Source organism: Hesperophylax consimilis, chromosome 7 (genome assembly GCF_061612785.1).
Source record: "Hesperophylax consimilis isolate HC1 chromosome 7, BYU_Hcon_1.0, whole genome shotgun sequence".
Taxonomy (NCBI): domain Eukaryota; kingdom Metazoa; phylum Arthropoda; class Insecta; order Trichoptera; family Limnephilidae; genus Hesperophylax; species Hesperophylax consimilis.
Genome location: NC_142842.1, coordinates 34907152 through 34929812, shown reverse-complemented (window position 1 = coordinate 34929812; position 22661 = coordinate 34907152). Strand labels below are relative to the sequence as shown.

Sequence of the window (22661 nt, the reverse complement as noted above, 5' to 3'; positions counted from 1 at the left end):
TGAATTTATTTTTTTTCAATACTTAAAAACCTAAACAATTGCATAAACATTTATTGTTTTAAAACGTACACATGTACACACAACGGTACCAATCAAAACATAAAACGTATTTTAGGATGGTCCCAATTCTTGACAAATTAGTTTCAATTTAACTAATTTTCTGTTAGTGTAATTGTGTAATTCTGCGCGGCCCAGTGAAAAATCATAGGATGGTCTGAGTTCCAATTATGAAAATATAATAGATAGGTACATTACCGCTCGTATGAAATTTTCACACTATTAGTTCCAATTTTGAAAGAGATACTAAAATTAATAGCATATGAGTTCACAAAACAGACAATCGAAATTAGTATATTATTTTAAACAATTAGGTAATGGGTATTACGTAATTTTTCAAGGATAGTTAACTTCATCTGCCCTTACGTTTACGTGGTGATTTTTTTCTAAAAATAGGATCATGTAGCTATCTTTGTATGTTTTACGTTGTATTTATTAATCTAAGATGCAATATATAAAGATTCATTTTTTTAAATATAATATATATATCATATTTGAAACATTTTTAAATACACTTATTTGAATTTCCATTTTTTCTGGATTGAATAAATGCATATCTTGGAAGCGAAAATTAACCATCTTTCCGATATCTGATCAAGCTGAAACTCGGCAAATAGACTCGTTGTTGATGACAATGCATTCTATCAAATTTTGGTGGAAATCACTTACACATACGCGGATATGTATGCATGTTTTTGAAATCGGATGAAATTACAGCAGTTTACATATGAAATAAATTTATGTAGAGTTGTTAACTCCAGTTCCTGGGTCGAAAGGTTCAAATCAAACAACAACAACAAAACATATATAAAGTAGGTTAATAGTTATTGTAATAAAGATTTCAGAAATTAACTGAGCAAGAGAGCAAAAAAATTATGTAGAATAATTTTACCACAAGATTATAAATTTGTGCATATCTATAACAACTACGGGTAGGTACAGCTTATTATCATATAAACTTTAAAATAAAGGGTAAGATAAGTTATATTTTCCTCATTTGGTGGAAACTAAAGCGATGAGCCACAAACGGGGGGAGATTGTAAAAAAATCCTTAAATTCGATGGCTAGGAGTTAAATATTGTATCTCCCTAAAACATGATATTGAGAAAATTTTGAAGATCTGCAAACCTGGAAACAGTATAAGTATATAGTTACATATTATAGTATCTGTATTTTATTTAAATACAATATTTTGTCACGGACTTTCATTTAGCATATAGAAACATATTATTGGTAAGGCAGAGACAGTATATGAGCCCTTTACATTGCTTTACAATATATTTTAATATGCGTATATCTTTGGGACGGTAGGTTTAGGAGATGCAATATTTGAACCTATGAAAATATACGCCATCTTTTGTACGTTTCAGTACTTAACTCATGTTTTAACAAAATTGGACATACATTGATTTAATCTAAATCATCGATTTGATGTTTTTTTCATAGAAAACGAAATATAAATAACGAAACGTGTGCATATAAAAACACACAATACAATCATACGCTCTGTGCATAATACAATTTTTTTATCACACACAAATTTATATTGCAATGGGAAATAATTTATATAAATGTAATAACTAACAATTACAGATAACTTGGTTATTTTTTATGTGGTATTGTACAGAGTCTCCCAAAGGGCCATCCTCTCGGAGAAAGGGAACTCGCCCATGGACAGTTCTTCCTCGATCTTCAGTAGAGTCATCTGGTCACGTGCTGATGGCAGCCACTCCGGGGTGGGATTTCTGGAAAGCAAATCATTTTACTAAAACCATGCAAACCTTGGAGCAAATATGTGCATCCACTAAGATTCAAACAATGGGCCATCTGAAATATTTAAAAAATTCTATTCAAATTGATAGTATATCTTATATTTGGTTCGTTTTTTGTGATCAATTTCATTGAAACATTTCACAACTTCACGCAGCTACGGACACTAAAGTTCTACACTCTTCCCACTAAAGGGAATGTTTTCAGACTAAATAAAGTGGGGACGAGAGGGGTGCACAGAAATTCGACCTCTGGGTTTGGAACTAGCGACTACAAACTTGGCCCAGAGAGCAACTTATCTTATGTTCCGGAATTTTATTGCAAAATTTTTAGGTAATTGTTGTTTCTACAGCGGGCATATAATATCACGCACATATTTTGACATAAAAATATTTAATTTTTGTTGGAATAACTTTTCTTTTAATAACTTTTGATTGTTATACCCATCAATGTAATATATTGAAAAATAAGATAATACTAATAAATCTAAGCGAGCATGAAGCATGAAAGAACAAAACAGAAAAATAAATGGGAAAAAATTGTTGAAAGATGATATTGCCAATTCGGAATTTAAAGATGATATTGACAAAAACCAGAATAAGACAGAGAACCCTGGTTACGATTCCCAGTTGAGACCGTTAACTTTTTATTTTTCTGTATCTTGTTCTGTTTCATGTTTCATTTAGATTTATTAGTATTATCTACTTCTTTAATGATATGAACATATTTAGTTTGCAACTACATATTATTACGATAAAGATTATAATATTTGAGTACGAAGTTCGCTTGGATTACTACTCCTTCTCCTGACTAACATTGAAGAGTCAATAAGAACTTTGAATGTGCAATAAATAATTATATTCTTACCCTGTCCGTGCGAAATTTGTCCACATCTGCACCATCCGATCTCTAACTATGAGGTCTTTCTCTGTAGGCTTTATATGTTTGGTATAAATGCAATCTGCTAGAAATGTGGTGTCGTCTCCATGGTAGGCTTGTTTATTATCGATCTTGAATAACGCTTTGACAAAATTTATAGCGCCTGTGTATGCAAACAAGTAAATATAATGATCGGCGTCATTATTTTTCAGACGGTTGAGTAGTGATTCTTTGATTCCTGACACGAAACACAGGTCAGACAAGAATGCATCCGCGGCTTCTATTTCGTCTTTCTGATTGTATGTTTCTCTTAACTTTTCAGCGAATAGATCTCTGTCTACTTGGAAATGAGATGGGAAATAATCGATATACTTCCTTTGCAAAATATTTTCAGCACTCTTCTCATAAAGCATCTTCAATAAGCCGCCTTCATTTTCAACGAATCCAGTTATGGTGGGAACCTTGTTGAAGTTTCCAGTTCTCAACAGTTCCAACGGTTCTTCATTTAAGAATGATTCCACTCCGGGAAAAATTTTCTCCACAACAGGTGTAAATCCAAATATTTCTCCATTTTGTACATGTTCCTCATCTATTGCAGCGAACGCGGATCTCACGAACTTCTCTGTGTCAACATTTTGCAAGTCCTTGATCAATTGCTCAGGATCTTCAGTGGTGATTTCTAATTTTGTTGCAAGATTTGCAACTAGCTTTTTAGGATTTCTAGATCTAGCCCAAGGGTTCAAAGTGGAACCAGATTGTAATATGGCTTTTTGGAACAGTCCTTTGGACATGGGAGATAGTAAATGATACTCAACAGACGCTGAACCTGCGCTTATACCAAATATGGTGACATTATCTGGATTTCCATTGAAAGCGTGGATGTTCTTCTGCACCCACTTCATGGCGAGGTTCTGATCTCTGAGGCCGGCATTGCCAGTGGCTTCTGGAGTGTCCATGCACAAGAAGCCAAAACCTCCAAGGCGGTAATTAATAGTCACTAAGATGGTATTTTTGGCAACGATGTAGTCCGGGCTGAACCAGTCCCTGCCTCCAGAGCCGTTAACAAAGCCTCCTCCGTGGATGTAGAACATGACGGGCAGGAGCTTGTCCTTGTCTCCCTCGAGGGGAAGACTCGGTGTGTAGACGTTCAGGAACAGGCAGTCCTCGGAACCAGCGACGATGCTATTGATCTTATCGAGCTGTACGCTGACTTCGCCCTCCTTAGTGGCGTTGTGGACTCCAGACCAGGGCTTCTTTGGCACCGGCGCCTTTAATAAAATAAACAGCAATAATTAATATTTTGTTAGATTTTACTTACAACGGATTTTGACTTTGATTTACGTAAGTATGTAAGAAAAAGTAAGTCTAATTCGTGTAAATGAAAGTATTCTTTTTGATTCAATCACATTATTTATTAAAACATACAATACACTTTTTGACGGAATTTAAACTTCATCCCAAATAGTTTTTTGTTATCCGAAAAAAAAATCATCCAAATGTTTCCAAAAAAGTTTCGAATCCTACTGATCAACTGTTGAATAAATGTTGCACAATTATTCTCTTCCTAATGCAACTCTCCTATCAAGCTAGAGGAACCAAACAGCTGGATTAACCTCTGGCTCAGTAAAAGGGTTAGTTATAAAAGATGTCAACTGAGTGAAATATGACAGCCAAATTTCGAACGTCATTTGGTTCACGCATTTTTTTTTCGTATTGTGTAGGTATTGCCAATTTTATTATTATTTTTTACTATCAAATATTGGTCAATGAAGATGAAGATATTAATGATAATATTAAATAAATAAAAATTATTTATTAAAATTATCCCTTAATATGAAATTTATTTACAGAGGTATCACCAGGATTTATAGGTCCAGTTAGAAGTTCTTCTGAGCCGAACCCTCTGAAATTAAAATATCTGGAGTCTGTGAATTATTTTCCCATTTGATCTCTGGTGAGTTGACGTGTTGTTCTTGTATTGTTTTGTATTTATTATGCTTATATAATGCACTTGCATAATGTGGATTGACCAGATGATCATTTGTGGAAAAGTGTGTGGAAGGTTTATTTTTTCCTGCGGGGAAGATTTAACCCGGACATAAAGTCAAAAATTATATTGCAGAGTGGACGAACGTAATGCACGATAATATCGAATTACACAGGCGGCGACAGCCAAACATTTTTTTTTTTTTTTTTTTTTTAATTTAATATTTGAAAAAAATATATTTTTACATAGATAAGTATACAGGATATAAACAAGATATAAAACAATAGAAATTAAAGTAGCCTTTCCTCACCATAAAGAGACAATGCTCTTGTGTTTGGTGAGGGAATTCTAGTTCAATTATGTACATGTTATTATTAAGGTGAATAAATTATTAAGAAACAACACAAGATTTAAACAATATTACTTCTAGATGTAAGTAGTGAACGTATTTTGGACTTATAATAGTTTAAGGTAATTTTTTAATTTAAGGTGAAATTCCTGAATATTTTCGATATTTTTAAAATTTAGTGGAAGGTTATTAAAATAAATTATGCCTAGATAAAGATAGGTATTTTGAATGAGCTTAGTGTTAAATTTTGGGATTTTAATAGTTTTCTGGTATCTTGCTGATGTATTGAATTGCAAGTTATGAGTATTTGACTGTATTTCTTTGTAAATTTGAAGTATTGAATATTTTTGATACATTTTGTCTACTGTAGGTACTTTAAAAATTGTAAAAAGAATTTCGGTAGAAAATTTTGACGGTTTTTTCAAGATTACTTTGATTACCAATCTTTGAACTACTTTAAGTGGATTCAAAATTTTATTATATGTTCCTCCCCAACCAATAATACCATATTGTAATATAGATTGAACAATCGCATAGTACACTCTTTTTAGGTTTTCTAGTCTAAGAATATTGACGAATATTAATTTGACACATTGAATGGTAATGATTTCTTAAACCGTTTTCGACTGTCAAAAATTCCGCTTCGAATGCCTGATGATGTTGTAAACTCCATAATATTAATTTTTTCGATCTGCGTGCAGTTCTTGTTACTTTTTGGTTTTTATTTTGTACAAATTTCTTAGTTTCATGTTAACACACGGAGGAGAAACATCTTTGTATTAATGTATTTTCGCGCTTTCGCAGCATTGTAAAAGTCAAGGTAATGATTTATTTTTAATATATTTACATGCATTAGAAAGTCGGTTTATGTATAACGGCACTTATCTGTAAGTGCCGTTATACATATCTTATCGTAAAAGTTATCTGTATTTATAATGTGTATAATATTAACTGATCAATATTAATTTAACATTAAAAGTTTTTACTTTGATGTCATTTTATTGTCTATGAAAGTGTGTGGGGCCACTTAAGATTATCAACGATAAAGATGTTTGGAAACAGGCGAATAGAGCGTTACTGAATAAATGGCTTGGCTGATTGAAGCCTCAGATTGATCGATCTAAAAGTTGGGAACAACGGCCGTAACTACTGTAACCCACATCAACCTAGGTTTTATGGTAGTGGTAGAAATAGTTTGATGTTAATCTTGTCTAATTAGTCAATAATTACTTTAGTATATCGTACATTTATATCAAATAAGCAAAAAATGTTTTTTTTTTTTCAATTCAATTTATTAAACTGTTTCTTTCTTTTTTTATATTACCAACTATTTTATTGAATTCATTATAATGTTCACAGCCGGGATTATACCGTTTCTAATTTGGTTATATATTTTAGCTGTTAGATAATGTTGGTAGTTCTTATTTTCTTATAATACAGTTGAATATGACCGAAGGGAATAGATAAGTTTTTAGATTTTCACGGCCAAAAGCATTTTTGTTGTTTGTTTTTGGGGTGTTATGCCGTGTTGCGCTATGTGTGACACATCTTCGTATCTACCGGATCTGCCCTGATGATGGACACTGCAACGCTTTCCGAAACGTCGGCTAAAGAAGGAGTTAGCGCAACACGGCATAACACCCCAAAAACAAACAACAAAAAAGAAGGGAATAGAGTCCAATTAGCTCAGTTGAAAGAGAACCGCACCGACAAGGCGTAGGTCCGGGATTCAAGTCCTAAATGCGACCGGATTATTCTCTGATTTTTCAAATAATTAAATATAATAAATAATACACTTATCATCCGTACTCACGGGACAGATGATTTATTGATGTACACTACAATTATCCAAATAAGTATCTTTACATGCCCCCAAACAACGAACGTTATAATATTACAATTCGCTTTTGGTATGATTAATGATTACTTGCACACTTCAATATTGTTATCATAAGGAAAAAATCCGCCATTTGCAAACAAGAGATACCAAATATTCAAACAATAACAATTTTTTGTATCTAATCTCACACAATATGTCACCACCGGAATTTCTATACGCGCAAATTTTAATTTTTTCAATGTACTATGTTTATTATTTCATCATTCATCTTTAGTCCTTTTTACATTAGGCAGTTCCGTGATTTTGATTTCATCATATGTATCTGGCAATCTAATTCTATTTACATTTCTGTTTTTGTAATTATGAACATCTCTAAAAACAATTCCATCCTTAAAAAATTTTTGCATTTGGTTGTTCATGACTTTATGCACAAATATTTACATATTAAGTCTCTTTTTTATTGGAATCCAAATTAGCTGCTCTCATTTGATTAATGCTTGCGTATATGTTTTTTTTAATATGTTTAGTACAGGATAATACACATTTTATACATAAGTGAAATGTTTTGATTGTCCAACTAGGAGTAGGTAGTTCCCGTTTTAAGACAGTAAAAAATTTGGTAAAAAAGGTACATACATATACTTAAAGCGAAAGGTAGTTAAACTGGTGTTTGTTTAGGATATTAATCCTACGTACATATTTCGTAAAAATAGGAAATTTAAAAAATATAATATAACGATTCTATTTATGTACCAAATAAAATTATTCTCACAAAAAAATATTATCTTTAGTGATAGATTTTCTGTCGCATGCAAACGGCGGATTTTTCGATTATGATAAAAGTAATGCAGTGAGTAATCACTGTAATCAGTAATAATGTTCGTTGATTTATAGGTACATATTCGGATAGTAGTCTGAATCAGGAAATCATCTGTAACACGCCATGGTGCAGATGACAAGCATGATTTAGCCATTAAGTTACATAAATGGGGTCTACATTTCTTGTAAAATATTGTTCCTGTTAGAGAAGTAGGAAGGGAGGTGTGGCGGCTGTCGATGTCACCCGAATCCTTCCGATCGCGAACGAACTCAGCCACGGCCCGGAGCATTTTCTTAAAATGTTCCTTTAGTTTTTTAACATAAAAAATCCCTATTTACCGATGAGAGGTTATACCATTGCTTTCCTCATCTTTTCCCTTACGATTTGTACAATACCTCAGCGTGCATGTCGGCATTTTGAAGTTATCGCCGGAGACCTGTTCTTGGCGAGTGCTTGTAACCGACTAAAGCCCGTGGTACATCAGAGCGGACAATTAACCGATATTTGTGGCTCATACTTCGAACACCAATGTTAGCTACATATACATATACCTCAATGAATTTAGCTAACAATTTATCTGAACTGACTAGTTATTGTATTTTTCAATAGATTATGCTGCCTTAAATGACACAAACTTTCATTTTGCCAATGTGCTAAAAGACACATTATAAATTTAAGTAGTTTTAATTTAATTATTCGTTTAATACTGGCCACACAATAAAACACTTAAAAAGGAATTATCTTATATCTCTTGCGTAATTGGATGATTACAGCGAGGTGTTTATGTTTAAACGTTTCAATTTTTTGCGAATCATGATGATACGTGACAAGACTGACATGCGCATCTAATTCCTACTTTATAAAATAAACGAACATAGGTGACTAGCTATATTATATTAAAATGCTTGTTTGCTGCCAAAAACCTGTTCAATTTTATGACAACGTTACAAAAAGTATCATTCAAAAATCTTTTATGCCCACATTCATTTGCAACATAAATAATCCACTGATCAAACAAGCTGGTACAATTTATTAATTACAGGAAAAACATTGAATGGTTGAACTATTCTCCAGAGAAACAATTTTATATTTCGAACCTTTAATTATTGTTATCTTTGAGAACAAAAATATGAGATATCAAACAGTTTTTTTTTCTGACAGGAAAATAGAAAAAAGATGGTGGAAGGCCTTACGAATTGTCTAAATAAATTATAAAGGATTTAGTAAACACAATATTTAAGAACTGCTAATTTACCTTGAACCTGAGTTCCCCCAGAGGAGCCTCTGCGTAAGGAATTCCCTGGAAGCTATAGATCTGACTCCCTTCCACAGAGTTTGCCACTGTCCCTTCAAGCTCTCCTTCCAGCACCTTGACCCGAGGGTTTGCCATGTCTAGATTGTCTAGTCACTGGTCAACGGAATGACAGTTTAGTTATTTGTCGATAGACGAGCAGCGACAGATAGCAGCACAAGTGACAGCAGAGAAGGTTTAAACTGAACTAACTTGATTTGAAGGCCAGAATGCTATTTCTTATCCATATCCAAAGCGTCCGCCGAACGGCCCGCGGAAACACCGCATCGACCGGCGCGCGGGCCGAATCGTTAGGCCAGCGCCACACTTGACGGAAATCCCGTCGCGTAACTTCCGCGGGAGTCAATCCGTTACCATACATTGCAGCCACACTGAATATTCAGTGGCGGATTATCAACCAACGCTTATACGGTGTGATCGTAATGGATCCGATAGAAGTGATAGCTATTTATGAGGCATTAGAAGAAGAAAGAAAAAGAAAGCGTAAATATTGGGTTCATCCCATAAATACTTTTCGACTAGAAATTGGGCAATTTCATACCTTGTATATGCAACTAAGACATTATCCAGATAAAGCATTCGAATATTATCGAATGTCCATACAATCATTTGATGTATTGCTGAATTTAACGAAGGACTATATTACCAAGCAAAATACAAAACTTAGAACGGCTATATCTCTAGAGTCCCAAAGGCAAACTCTATTTTGCACTTCGATAATAAATCGTTCAGTGTCGAACATTCTGTGCGTTCGTCGTCGCCGCGTGTTATCCGCCGAATCTGGCGCGATGCATACAAATACTTGGAATGCGACGTTGCCGATCTTCCGCCGACGGAAGATCGGTGCGCGGAGGACGGAGCAGACGCGAGAGTCGGCGGTCCGCCACGGAGCGACCGATCGTCCGCGACGGAACGACCGATCTTCCGCGTAGTGTGCCCGCTATTTGTAATTTATATGCAATTACATGTATTGGCGTTCCGTCGCGGATCTTTTCCGTCAAGTGTGGCGCTGGCTTTAGGCTATTCGTACACGGATATACTTACAAGCGACTGCAGTTTTATTTTCGTATACAACGTGACGCATAGATTACGGGTTTTATTTTAGTTGCACGTGACTAACAGTGCTGGTAGCACGCTACGAAAGTTACATTCGCACATTGCACATGCACTACTTGTTTAACAGAAATGACGTCCAAACAAGGTCTGAATGTTAAATCTGTTCTGGAGGTAGGAAAATATTCATATTTATATGACTATAATTTACCGGAAGGCGTGGATTGAGGTTGGAAATAAAAGTCAATTTGCCATCATTCTCACAGTTCATTATTCCTACAATTTATTTATTTTGTTGCCCTACATTTATTTTATTATATGGGAATTAAAATCTTTTTTTCGTTTTTATGCTTGTAAATATAAAGAAGAACAATATTATTGTCTTCGTCGCTAGAGTCACTTGAAATCATATTGATCCACGGCTGCACTTGTGTTTTAAAAGTTTTGACGGCGACGAAACAAGACATATTTATATAAAAATCAAGGAAAATAATTAACTTAAAACAAAATTTAAATACAATTACAAGATTTAACACATTTTCAAGTGACTCGAGTGACGAAGACAATATTGTTCGTTTCTATCTTTATTATAAACATAAAAAAAACGATATAAAAGATGATTTTGGTTCACCCATGCATCGAAACAAACATTTATTGTAAGGCCAAGAAACTATATTAGAATAATGTCAAACTAACTTTATTTCCTTCCCTAATCCACATCTTCTCCGCTTAATCCATTCTTATATATTCCAGTAACTTATCGTTATAACCATAAATATTTTAATACCTCTAGAACAAATTTAATATTCAAATCATGCTCGAACACCATCAGAACTGTCAGTTAAGTAGTAAGGTGGAGTGAAACTTTTTTTTTGAGAATTTCGAAATCGACATAGTTGGGAAAGATGCTCCATATATTAACAATTACAACAAAAATAATTAAAAAAAATATATTCACAATACCCGGACATCGCCAAAGCTTTATATTTTATCATTTTCACGATTTTACCTAAGTATTTATAACTCATGTACGCGAAATAAAACACACATAAAATTTGTATTTTACCATTTATTTTACAGACAATACATTCGTAGATTGTTAGAATGGAACAAATAGTGGAAATAAAAGATGTACATATATTATTTACCGCACTGAAAAACTTGAAAATTACAAAAGTTATTATGAACGGTACTGCATTTTGGTGTTAAAAATAGGCATAAGGTGTCGTGACTCTAACCTTGTTTTTATTAATCCATCTCGCCTCAAGGGTCCACAAACAACGGCTGAGGCTTCTGTTACAATTTTCACACATCTCTCTGTAGCTTAAGTGTGGCAAGGAAAATTCTTTATCATTGGTAGTATGACATCCTCAATTATTGTGTGATCGGTAATGGCTGGTAAAATTGTCTCGTCACTTACAAATTTGGTTAGTGGCGGCTCGGTTATATTTTCCCACTTTATAACATGAATTTGAAAGGCACCAAATAGGCACTTTGAAGGTACGAATAAAGTCTGATTGCATTTTCATTTGCCGAGCTTTCAATATTCTTCTCAACGCCAACTCTCTTACGTATTTTCGGTTGTCGTTTAACATGGCTAACAATATATTTTCGTGATGCCCAAAAAAGCCATTACGCTGGATTACTGGATCAATAATATCTTTTAAATCACTAGGCAAATACCGTGAAAGCACTATTGTTTCGTGTAAATGCCTTGCACCGGAAAGACATAATGGTTTGGTCTTAATGTTGAACCACATAGGTGCGTAAACTGTTAATACAAATGTCGTTAAAGTTACCATATTTTTGTATGGTTTTAGGGTAGAAATGTAAAGCCGAAGAATCCGATTCGCTGTAGTGAGCCACCTGGATTGTACAATTTTACCGGGATTTGTTTTTGATAAATTTTCATTGCAGAATCCGGAGTCAATAGTTTTACACATTTTCAGTAGATACAGCTGATCTGTACTTAAATCCTGTGTATTTGATACTTGGTAATGAACATTGAATGATTTTAAATTTCACGACAGGAAGTTGTTCACACTTATTTAAAGATTTACCAATAATTCCAGTGAAACTTTGCGGTCCAGTCGTGGTTCCGTCGATGTTCTCAAAGAGATGTCGCAAAATGAGTTCGTTTGCTTGTAATTGACAGACAATCCACTGTAAAGGCCGTTTGAGATGTGATTCAAGGTGCCGAATAACACCTCCTTTATACCCCGTATTAACTGCAGTTCCGTCGCATCCAATTGCAACAATTTTTTCCAAAGCAATATCTTTCGAAGACAGTAATGAAATAATTCCATTACTTATTGCTTCAGATTTTCCGGTTTTTAATGAAATTTGTCCCATGTACTCGCTACCTGGTTCTTTTACTAAACTAACATGTTCTTCAGTTATTATTTTTCGCCGGTTGTCCTCCATGCTTTTCTCCAAGTTTTGTCCTTCCGTCCGTCGAAGTATAAACCAAATTGATTGGAATCGATTACTAACGGCTTACTAGTAAGGGCAGTTCTTTTCTCCATTCGAGCTCGACGAATTTTACTCCTATCCACAACGCGAGATGTATCGTTCTGTAAAATTTAGCCAACATCTTGTAATACAGCGAAAACAATTGCAGCTCCTGCTCGATCTGAAATACAATATCTCTCTAGTGTTCTGGCCACAACAGGGAAGTCTTTCACCTCATGGTGAGAATTATTTGGTTGTGCTTCACTTTGCATTATTTCTTGAGGAATTAAAGACGAAGCACATTTTTTTTGAGAGTCTAAAGTTTAAACTACAAGAAGGAATAGCGTCAGTACCCCGATCTACTAGATAATGTCTAGCGGATCGGAAACTTCGCCAAGATGATACGCGATACACTTCACTCTGTTTGATACGCGTTTGGGGTAGAAGGATTCGTTGCTGTGTGGGAATAGTTTAACTGTTCCTACAGTCCTACTTTATAATTTTATTATAAAATAATAATGTAATTATATCATAGGTAATAAATAAACACTCATTTTTTTTAACATAATTATAAGCATTTCTAAGAATCGGGAGAACATTATTGGTGTTTTCAGTGTTTTTATCAAAAATTCAAAGTTGTGGCGATGTCGTAATTATAAATAAATATTTTTTATATTTTTTATTTAAGATAAGTACATAACGGAGCACCAATCCCGCGTATGTCGAATTCTATATTATGAAAAAAAAAATTCTCCATACTAGACCGCTCCACCTTATTAAGTAGCGTACAACTGATGCATAATAGTACGGTGGAAACCCACGGGCGACGCGCATGCTTCGCCCACAAAACTTGAGTCGCTTTAAAGTATCTCCATGTACGAATGGCCTTATAAGTTTGGAGCACGCATTGGAACGAAGACCGAAGTGTAGGTGTGATCTTCAGTCCGAAGTGTATGTATGGGTCCCGCTATTGTGTTTACGCTTTACCGGGTAACGACAACCTAATGACAACCTTTTATTAATCAAATAGGGAAACATACATGGAACTAAGTACCTGAAAACCAATCAACAACGTTTTAATGTATTCATAAAATTATTTAGTGGAAAATGATGAACGTGGCCCTAAATTGAGTCAACTATTTGTCTATAATAATAAAAATTATTTAATTGAATTGTAATTTTTTAATGGACATTTCATTAATTTAATAGGATAAGGTAATTATATTCTCAACGTATTTTTTTATCGTTCACATATTTGTCTTATCCTGTGTCGCATTTCATTTGGATTTATTATTTTCTTCTTCAATCTCTTTAGATAGATAATTTAATTTATAACTTTGTTGTGTTAAATAGGTTTTGATAAATTTTGATTAAATGGCTAATTTAATACATACATTTAAAAAATACATTTTTTTCTTCAAATATCTATTTATCTGCCTTTCAAAGTAATAAATATTCAAATATTTTTAGAATATAATGATAAGTACAACTAATTTATGATAAGTACCACTGATTTCTGAACACTTTTTCGTTGAAGTAGCCATCTTTGTATTGCCATTTAAAACCTTCTAAACGATCGCAGAGCAATCAATGTCTGCCTACTATTATGTCAGACTGTACGTTGTACTAATATTTTTACACACTTTACTGTTTCAGTACATTTCAGTAGGAAATAGCTGGTATTAATTTGACCCGATTGTTATATATTTATGTCAAATTATGTTGAGAATTCGCCGAAGCGTCGTACAGACTCTTCCACAGGTCCATTCTCTCGGAGAAAGGGAAGTCACTTGTGGACAGTTCTTCCTGAATCTTCAAGATGATCAACTGGTCAGGTCCTGAGGGCAGCCACTTTTCCTTGATTAGGTCTGACAGCTCCGGGGTGGGATTACTGGAAAAGAAGGAATATAATTAGAAAAATCTAAAATATCTACTAATTGTAATACCAGTACAAAAATTATCCTATAATACGCCTAGAAAAAAAGATTCCCCAATCCAATTTACTTTTGAGTTATGAGAATTGCGGATTTCGGGCGTCGATTGTGATCATTGTTACTTTATTTATAACAAACTAACCATCACGTAATTTCTCCGCAGGAGTAGGCGATGAAGATAGACACAAGATGTTTCTTCCATAAAAAAAGCATCGTCTCACACATGTTTACTTTTCTGATATAGCGAATCTTGACCCGACTCATGTATTTGATTCACTTGATCGTGTCAATTGGAATGGAAGCAACCCCAACTTATCTTCTATGCACTTTCTCCACCTTTTCTGCATGTCCAAGCCATCCAAGGGTCCGTTTTATTTCTCTTTCATAGTCCGTGTATCCTTTTCGTATCTCCACGTTAATAAGATCTCCGTAAATATTAACTAATATATCTCAGGCTTCTGATTTCTACTGCAATCAGTCAACATTCATCCTTCATCTTTCAGATCCATGCCCAACCATACATCAGAGATTGTATCATAATTCTTTCATAAATTTCTTCCTCCGCTACATTTGATAACTTTTTAGTAATTACTACAACATTCAGTCCTCTATCAAATGAATAATGACCAACGTGTGTTAATTTTCTTACCCTGTCTTCGCAAAATCTGTCCACATCTGCACCATACGACTTCTGACGAGGGAGTCCTGGGCTGTAGGAATTATATGGCTAATAGTGATTGAATCGGCCAAATACGTAGAATCATCGCTGTGGTATGCTCCTTTACCTTCAATTTGGAGTAATGTTTTCATGAAGTTTATAGTGCCATCATACGCAAACATGTAAATATAATTATCCGTGTTGTTCCCCAATCGGTTCCTCAAAGATTGAGTGATTCCTCCCAAGAAGCATACATCAGACAGGAACGCGTCCACAGCTTCGATGACGTCGGTCTGATTGTATGTTTCCCTCATTCTGAGATCGAATTCAACTCTGTCCACTTCGAAACTAGAAGGCAAGTAATCGATAAACTCTCTTCGATATAGGTTTTCTATATTTTCTCCATAAGTCATCTTGAATAAACCGCCTTCGTTTTCAACGAATCCAGTTATTGTAGGCACCTGATTGTACTGACCAGAAATCAAGAGATCCATCGGGTCCTCATTTAAGAAAGCTTCTACTCCGGGTAGAATTTTCTCTACAATTGGCACGAAAGCGTACGATTCCCCATTTTTAATATCTTCATCGTCCAAAGCAGCAAAGGCAAAAGTCACAAGTTTTTCTGCGTCAACATTCTGTAAGTCTCTGAGTAATTGATCTGGATCGTCAGTGGTGATTTCCAATGAATTAAGTAAGCTGTTTAATAACTTTTTAGGATTTCTTGTTCTAGCCCATGGACTCAAAGAAGTACCAGAATGTAATATGGCCTTGTGGAATAGTCCTTTAGACATGGGAGATAATAAATGATAGTCGACGGATGCTGAACCAGCGCTTATACCGAAGATTGTGACGTTATCCGGATCGCCATTGAAGGCACGAATGTTTTTTTGCACCCACTTCAAAGCGAGGTTCTGGTCGCGGAGACCAACATTGCCAGGGGCTGCTGGAGTATCCAGACTTAAGAATCCAGGTGCTCCAAGCCTGTAATTAATGGTGATTAAAATCGTATCCTTGGCAACAATAAAGTCCGGACTGAACGTGTCGGAACTCCCTCCGCCTACGATGAAGCCGCCACCATGTATGTAGAGCATGACTGGCAGAAGTTTGTCCTCTTCGTCTCGAGGCAGTGTTGGTGTGTGGACGTTGAGGAACAAACAGTCCTCCGCACCGAGGAAGATGTTGGTGAATATGTCAATCTGGGAGCATATCTCCCCCTCCTGGGTAGCGTTGCGGACTCCAAACCAGGGCTTCTTTGGCACTGGAGGCTTGAAAAAATACAAATAATTTATAATTAAGCACTACAAACATAAAATAGAGGTTGAACAAGCCCGTACCCGGCCGTCTTTATCCAGCGATTCCTGAACATATTTGGAGTAAAAAATGTAGAGGTAATTTTCATGTTTGATGATATTTTTTTCAAATAAAAAATGTTTCTATCACACGTCGCCACTGATCACCCTCCCACATGCCGCAAGGAATCATCTGAATAATCATCATGATCAATGCGCTCTGTCTCGTCTTTACGGTCTGCTGAAACGAGACGGAGTGCGTATCAAGTGATACCCAGTAGCGACGTGTGATGGAATTTTTTTATTGAAAATTATGTCCTTGGGCAGCAAATTCCACATTTTTTTACTCTAAATATGCTCAGAAAATCTCTGAGATATTAAAGGATTGGTGATGGATTAAAGTCTGTCGGGTACGTGCTGATTCACCCTGTTTAATGTGTAATGATACCCGGAGGGTGCATTATATTATGTAAATGATCATTAAAAAGATTAGAAACTGGGCAGCACAAACAGAATATTTCAGGAACATTGGTCGTAACTGAAACCCTACTTGTTAAATTATACTTTTGACTGTGTTCAAAACATGGGATTGAGTAATCCTTCCCTAAGTTGGTATTTCTCTTATCTTAGAGTTTGCTCAGTTTAGATTAGTGAAAGTGACCGTAATTATTACCAATCAGCTATAACAATAATATCAGTTGTAGTAGAACTTTACTGTGATATTCAATACATTTATATTTTAAAAAATCGTAAACGATCAATATCATCGTATCTATCGAAAGGCAATTGATTGATTTTATAATATCTTGTTACGTAATTCTTACGAAATTGTATGCAACTATCTGGTAACGAATCATACATTTAATTATTGACAAATTTGACTTATCTACTCGGCAGCTTTTAGATTTTCAGTCACGAAGAATCAAAAGAGCTCAGACGCGATGTGTTTCAGTAATATTTTGTGTATTTCTGAATTTTCATTATACGATAATATTTATTAGTATATCAGAATTATATGGTCCCTACAGGCCATTGAATTTGGTTGAGCGGTTGTATCAAGTATCAATCTTGTCGAGTTGAACGTAAAGTTGAACCGTGATAGATGTGAACCGTGTATATGAAATGAGAATGGAGAAGAGGCTATCAAGATGAATGGTTGTACCCCCAGAGCATCCAACCAACATTCAACCATCAAATCGACCAACCAAGTTGACTCGTCTGTAGCTCGGTTGAATCGTTGAACCAACTTTACTCAGACTGCTTAGAGAGTAGTCATGCGTAGTTTGTCAGAGTACATTGAACGAACAAAAAAAAGTGGGTGTGTCAAGCCTACGCAAGACAGAAGTGAAACTTCTAGTATTCCTCTCTCTCTATTTTCATTTCATCATCTCTATTTTCTCTCTTAGGTTAGTTTGAAAATTAGAGGTTAAATAATTCAACGACGAAGCATGGATTTGCTTTTTCTAATATTTTCTTATAGATGAATGACGTTCGATTAATGTATAGTTCCAAAAATTTTCAATTTATTCACAAGTATACAATATTACATAAATAACAATATTACAATTAAAAATTACAAAGAAATTACAATGACAATGATGTGTTCATCACCTCTATCTCGTCACTACTCATTTTTAACACTGAAATTCTGTACCAAACCGTATGAACCACAATCAATTACGTATTTCACTCGTATTACACTCACGACGCAGTATACTAACCAAGCAGCTGATGCTTGGCGTGGCGCAGTTCGCTGGTGTCTGAGAGAGAGGAAAGAAGAGAAGAGAGAGAACGTTCGTGAGCGGCTCCCCCACCTCAACAAGCGCATATGGTGAGAGAGGGACAGTGAACGGTGAGCGGTGGTGGGGGTACCCGCATTTTCGTGTCGATCCTGACTCGGTTTTACTCCGTCCCCGAAAATCCATTACGCGCCTAAAGAAGTTTCACTTCAATAATGAGAATACATGACTAATGAACGCTAAGTTTTGACGTTTTTTTACATTATATAAGTTGCTTGTGGGTACTACAAGCAAGATACCTGAACTCTGAAAGCCAGAGATACCAGGATCTTTTGCGATAATTTTGGGGCAGTTTAAATGTATTGAAAAGGATGCAACGAATTTTTATTCTTAGTAGTATCATATAAATGTTATTTTTCGTTCCATGAGCCATTTTTTACATATTTTTCTTGTCACGTTAATGGTTATAGAGCGAAGCTAATAAAGCGATCGCAAATTGTTGTTTTTGATAAAGTGGGAGGCATGCTGCCTGTGTTTCCCATAGTAGAAACTGAAGAAATTGAACCAACCATCACGTCGTCTGTACGCAACACTCAACGGTTGACACATAACTGTTTAACCAACTTGAGTGATCTGTAGGGGGTTTATTAACGTCGACGTCCTGGTTTCCCTGTCCTTCATCATTAAAAAATGTTTAATGAGACTAATGGACATATACGTAATGTTGTTTCCAATAAACTAAAAATATAATAATATGCATAATGTAACGTTTTTTTATCGCAAACAAAAATATTAAAAAAGCATCGTTAGTGGGTACAACAGAAATCTGAAATTAGATAGTTTTATCTTTTTTTTAAATTTACCGTTAATTTACATAGTTTTTTTGTAAAAATTATAAAATATATATCTATATTTCCCTTTTTTATGTCCTTAGTGTTCTACAACTACGAAATCTATATTATACACCCGGGTCACATAAGTGCTACATCCGTCACCAAATGACATATCCTCATAAAATTCGTTCTATCCATTGAGCTACACTTAGAGGCGCTACTGGGTACTAATATCTCGTCGAAACTTGTTCTATAAGAACGCGACAAGTGGTGAGCGTAGACCGGATTCGGTAGTTTTAGTTATAGCGTTGAGATAGTTGGAGGTTAGTTGGAGGTAAAAAAGCGGAACCGATTTTTTCGCTTCATGTCTCATCTATATACAATACATCAATGGTTCTATCTCGTTTTCTTTTATCGTCAGACATACAATATAAACAGATTTAGAAAGAGATAAGCAACACCAAGCTTCCTCTTTGCATTTAAAAGTTTACCATAGAGGCTTTTGTATTATTTGAAATAATTCTATAAAACAGAAAACCGCCAAACACTTCTCCCGGTCAAGGTTTGCCAATTTCTTAAATAATTAAATTAATGTAAAACCAAAAAAAAGTGAAAAACACCTTAATATTTTTTTAAGTTTGGGTTTTTTAATTTCGTGTTAAGTGATAATTACAGTTTACACGAAAAAACTCATCAGTAAACGATTTCGAAAACTATATTGTATCCGCTTGTAAAATCATAATTTTTAAATTTGAAAAAAATGAAACACATAATGTATTTGAAATTGAATGTCTAGCGGAAATACTTTGATGACGTGATATTATTTTGTCTAGGCCCAAGGAGTTATAAGTTAAATAATCCACTAAGTTAAACCGCTTGCCATCTGATGATTGCATTATCGGGGAATATAAGAAGGATCCAACATTCACCAAAAAGTTACCTGAAACCTTAGTTCCCCCAAAGGAGCCTCTGCATATGGGATCCCCTGGAAGCTGTAATACACCTTCCCTTCCTTAGAGGTCGCCACGGTCCCCTCCAGCACTCCCTCCAGAATCTCAACCCGAGGGTTCCCCACTTCCTGGCACTGAGCAACACCAATTAATGTTAATAAAAATGCAAACATTATCCGGAACGACGCCATGATTAAAGAGAACAAATGCGACTGTAGAATATAATATTATTTATTTAAGCATAGATATCTTACTAATCTAGCTAATCTGCTATCTAAGCAATGGGCAGTTTATTTTTCTTTATCAAATTTTTATACCTAATGTGTTCGCTATCGCAAAATTGATTGATAAATGATTTGATTTTTTTAAATGATATTTTCTTCTGGTTTGCTTTATAGTCGATTCTTCCTTCGAAATTATGAATGTTTATTATCTTATGAGAAATGTGGAGATAAAAGATATAATTGATAATGCCGAATTTCAGTTCGATCGGATGCCGGAAAGTGAGTCAATTTCCATTTCCAAGATTTGCATTTGCATGCAAATCGAAATGTATTTGTTGTGTTCTCCAAACCTCGGAAGGACATTACTGGCCACAAACATCATATTCCATAAGAGACTCTGAAGGACAGATCTGACCGTACGTTCATATATTATAAGGATTTTTTAATCTTTTTTATAAATGCTTAGATATGTGATATTTTTGTCGTTGGAAAGATAAATAATTATTGCATGGATAAAATCCAAAAAATATCAAACGTATGATTACAAATTGGCTGGATTTTTTCATTGACAGCTTAAAGTAAAAAAAATATTTAATTTTTTTTTGTACAAAAGGTATAAAAAGCGAGGTGACAATTTTCTTATTTATTCCCTACACAAAATGAACGTGTTTTCTAAATATCGAATGATTTCTAACTTATGGACGTTTCGCGTGAAAATGTTATTTTCATTTTTGATATTATGATTTAATTTTAGAAATATCAATGTTTATTTTAAATAGAAACACTTGAAATATAATTTTATCTAGTTTCTTACATGGTATATATTTTTACGACAACTTTAAAAATAAGAAACATTTACACATTTTAGATACCTCGGGAGCATTCAGAACTTCCATTAAATTTCACTGGGTCTTTGGGACTTCTAGGTAAAAATATTTTAAAACCTGAAGGTTTGATAAAAAATCAACCAATAAATAAAGTTTATGATATATTTTTTTTGTTTGTCTGAGGATTGAACCTTGCTTCCCAGGAGCTGGAGTCAACAAATCTACCAAGCTCGCCACATATCGGTCGAGTACGATAAACATTTATTTCATATATTAACTGCTGTTATGTCATCCGATTTCTGAGAAATGCAAAAAATATATGTATATATTTTATTTTATTGTAACGACTATTTAAACATTGTACATACAAAATATGATGGTGAATATGTGTATTGTAAATTGTATTTCTTAGTCCTCCTCACTAGGGTGACCTGTGCTGAGGCGGACTAAAATTATTCATTTCTATTTTAATTGGTTTCTATATCGTTTTAATGTTTTTTCATAGTTTTTTTTCATTAATCTCTTTCAGCCAGATTTTCATTATTGATTTATAATCATTCATAATTTCTATTCGCTTTATATCTGCAGGAAGAATGTTGTGGAGTTTTGTCGCAAAATAAATGTACTTTCTTTGCCCGAATGTGGTTTTATGACTTGGAATATTTATTATGTCATTGTGATTTGATGTAGTGTGATGAATACGCGGTATTGTAGGAGATTCAGTATATGCTAAAAATATACTTTCAATAGTATATTTTTAGCATATATTTGTTGTACATTTGATACATCAAAACTATTGAAAATTCCAATCGATGCGCGATGGCGTTCTCATAGGTCTTTCAGTGTGGTATTTATGATTCCTTTTTAAATTGTGTTCAGGTTATTTATATACTTTGATACAGCAAATCCTTATCCTATAATTAAATATTTAATACGAGAATGACAAAAAGCGTAATACACTTTTTTCGTGTCCTTTTTATTTACCACATTTCTTAGAAGTTTTTCCATGATACCGTTGATATGTAGGTTCCATTTAAGATTTTCATCAATTTATTACCCCGAGATATTTTATGCTTTTTGACTTTTCTATAATTGGGCATTGACATTGAATATTATTTCTATGGCATTCGTGTAATTTTAGTTCAAGTAATTTTACTGGTTGGCCCCTTGAGTTCATTGAAAATGTTATATATTTAGTTTTAATTATATTAAGGGTGACAATAACAAGGTATCAAAACAACCATATTATTCTAATGGGCGACTTTAATGCTCAAGTCGGGGAGAAGCAATGCAAGGAAGAATATGTCTTGGGAAAGTTCGGTCAAGGTAGAAGAAGTCCACAAGGTGAGTTTCTGGTTGAATTCTTATTACAACACAACCTAACGCTCTTGAACACTTTATATATGAAAAACCAAAAGAATAAGTGGACATGGATCTCCCCCGACGGCAACACCAAAAACGAAATTGACTACATAACATCAAACTATCCAAAAGCCTTCACGGATACGTCGGTTCTAACTAAATTCAACTTCAATACAGATCATCGAATGGTCAGAAGCAACATAAGAATAGAATTACCAAAGAAATCTAGAAAACATTTCGCTTCACTCACTACAAAACACCACAGCGATGAAAACTTAAAGGTAATAACACAATCTCTAATTAGATCAGCCGCAGAATTAACTACGA

At 34.5% G+C, this 22661-nt stretch overlaps 2 protein-coding genes across 3 annotated transcripts; both read right to left on the bottom strand.

Annotated features, from left to right (window-relative positions):
* Window positions 1–14221, bottom strand: LOC149422682 (juvenile hormone esterase-like). 2 transcript variants are annotated; one of them, XM_089633446.1, is made up of 3 exons: window positions 14026–14221; window positions 2695–3974; window positions 1–1802 (listed from the first exon to the last, which is right to left on the bottom strand). In XM_089633446.1, exons 1-3 carry the CDS (start codon window positions 14074–14076, stop codon window positions 1667–1669), a joined length of 1467 nt encoding a protein of 488 aa, XP_089489572.1. In that variant the 5' UTR covers window positions 14077–14221; the 3' UTR covers window positions 1–1666. The 2 variants fall into 2 exon arrangements, with proteins under 2 accessions (XP_089489572.1, XP_089489571.1); XM_089633445.1 differs by lacking the exon at window positions 14026–14221 and adding an exon at window positions 8958–9213.
* LOC149422681 (juvenile hormone esterase-like) lies at window positions 13467–20775 on the bottom strand. The gene is made up of 3 exons (XM_089633444.1): window positions 19912–20775; window positions 15102–16375; window positions 13467–14409 (listed from the first exon to the last, which is right to left on the bottom strand). The coding sequence occupies exons 1-3, from the start codon at window positions 20110–20112 to the stop codon at window positions 14226–14228; spliced, it is 1659 nt and encodes a 552-aa protein (XP_089489570.1). The 5' UTR covers window positions 20113–20775; the 3' UTR covers window positions 13467–14225.
* Between the last annotated feature and the right edge of the window lie 1886 nt (window positions 20776–22661).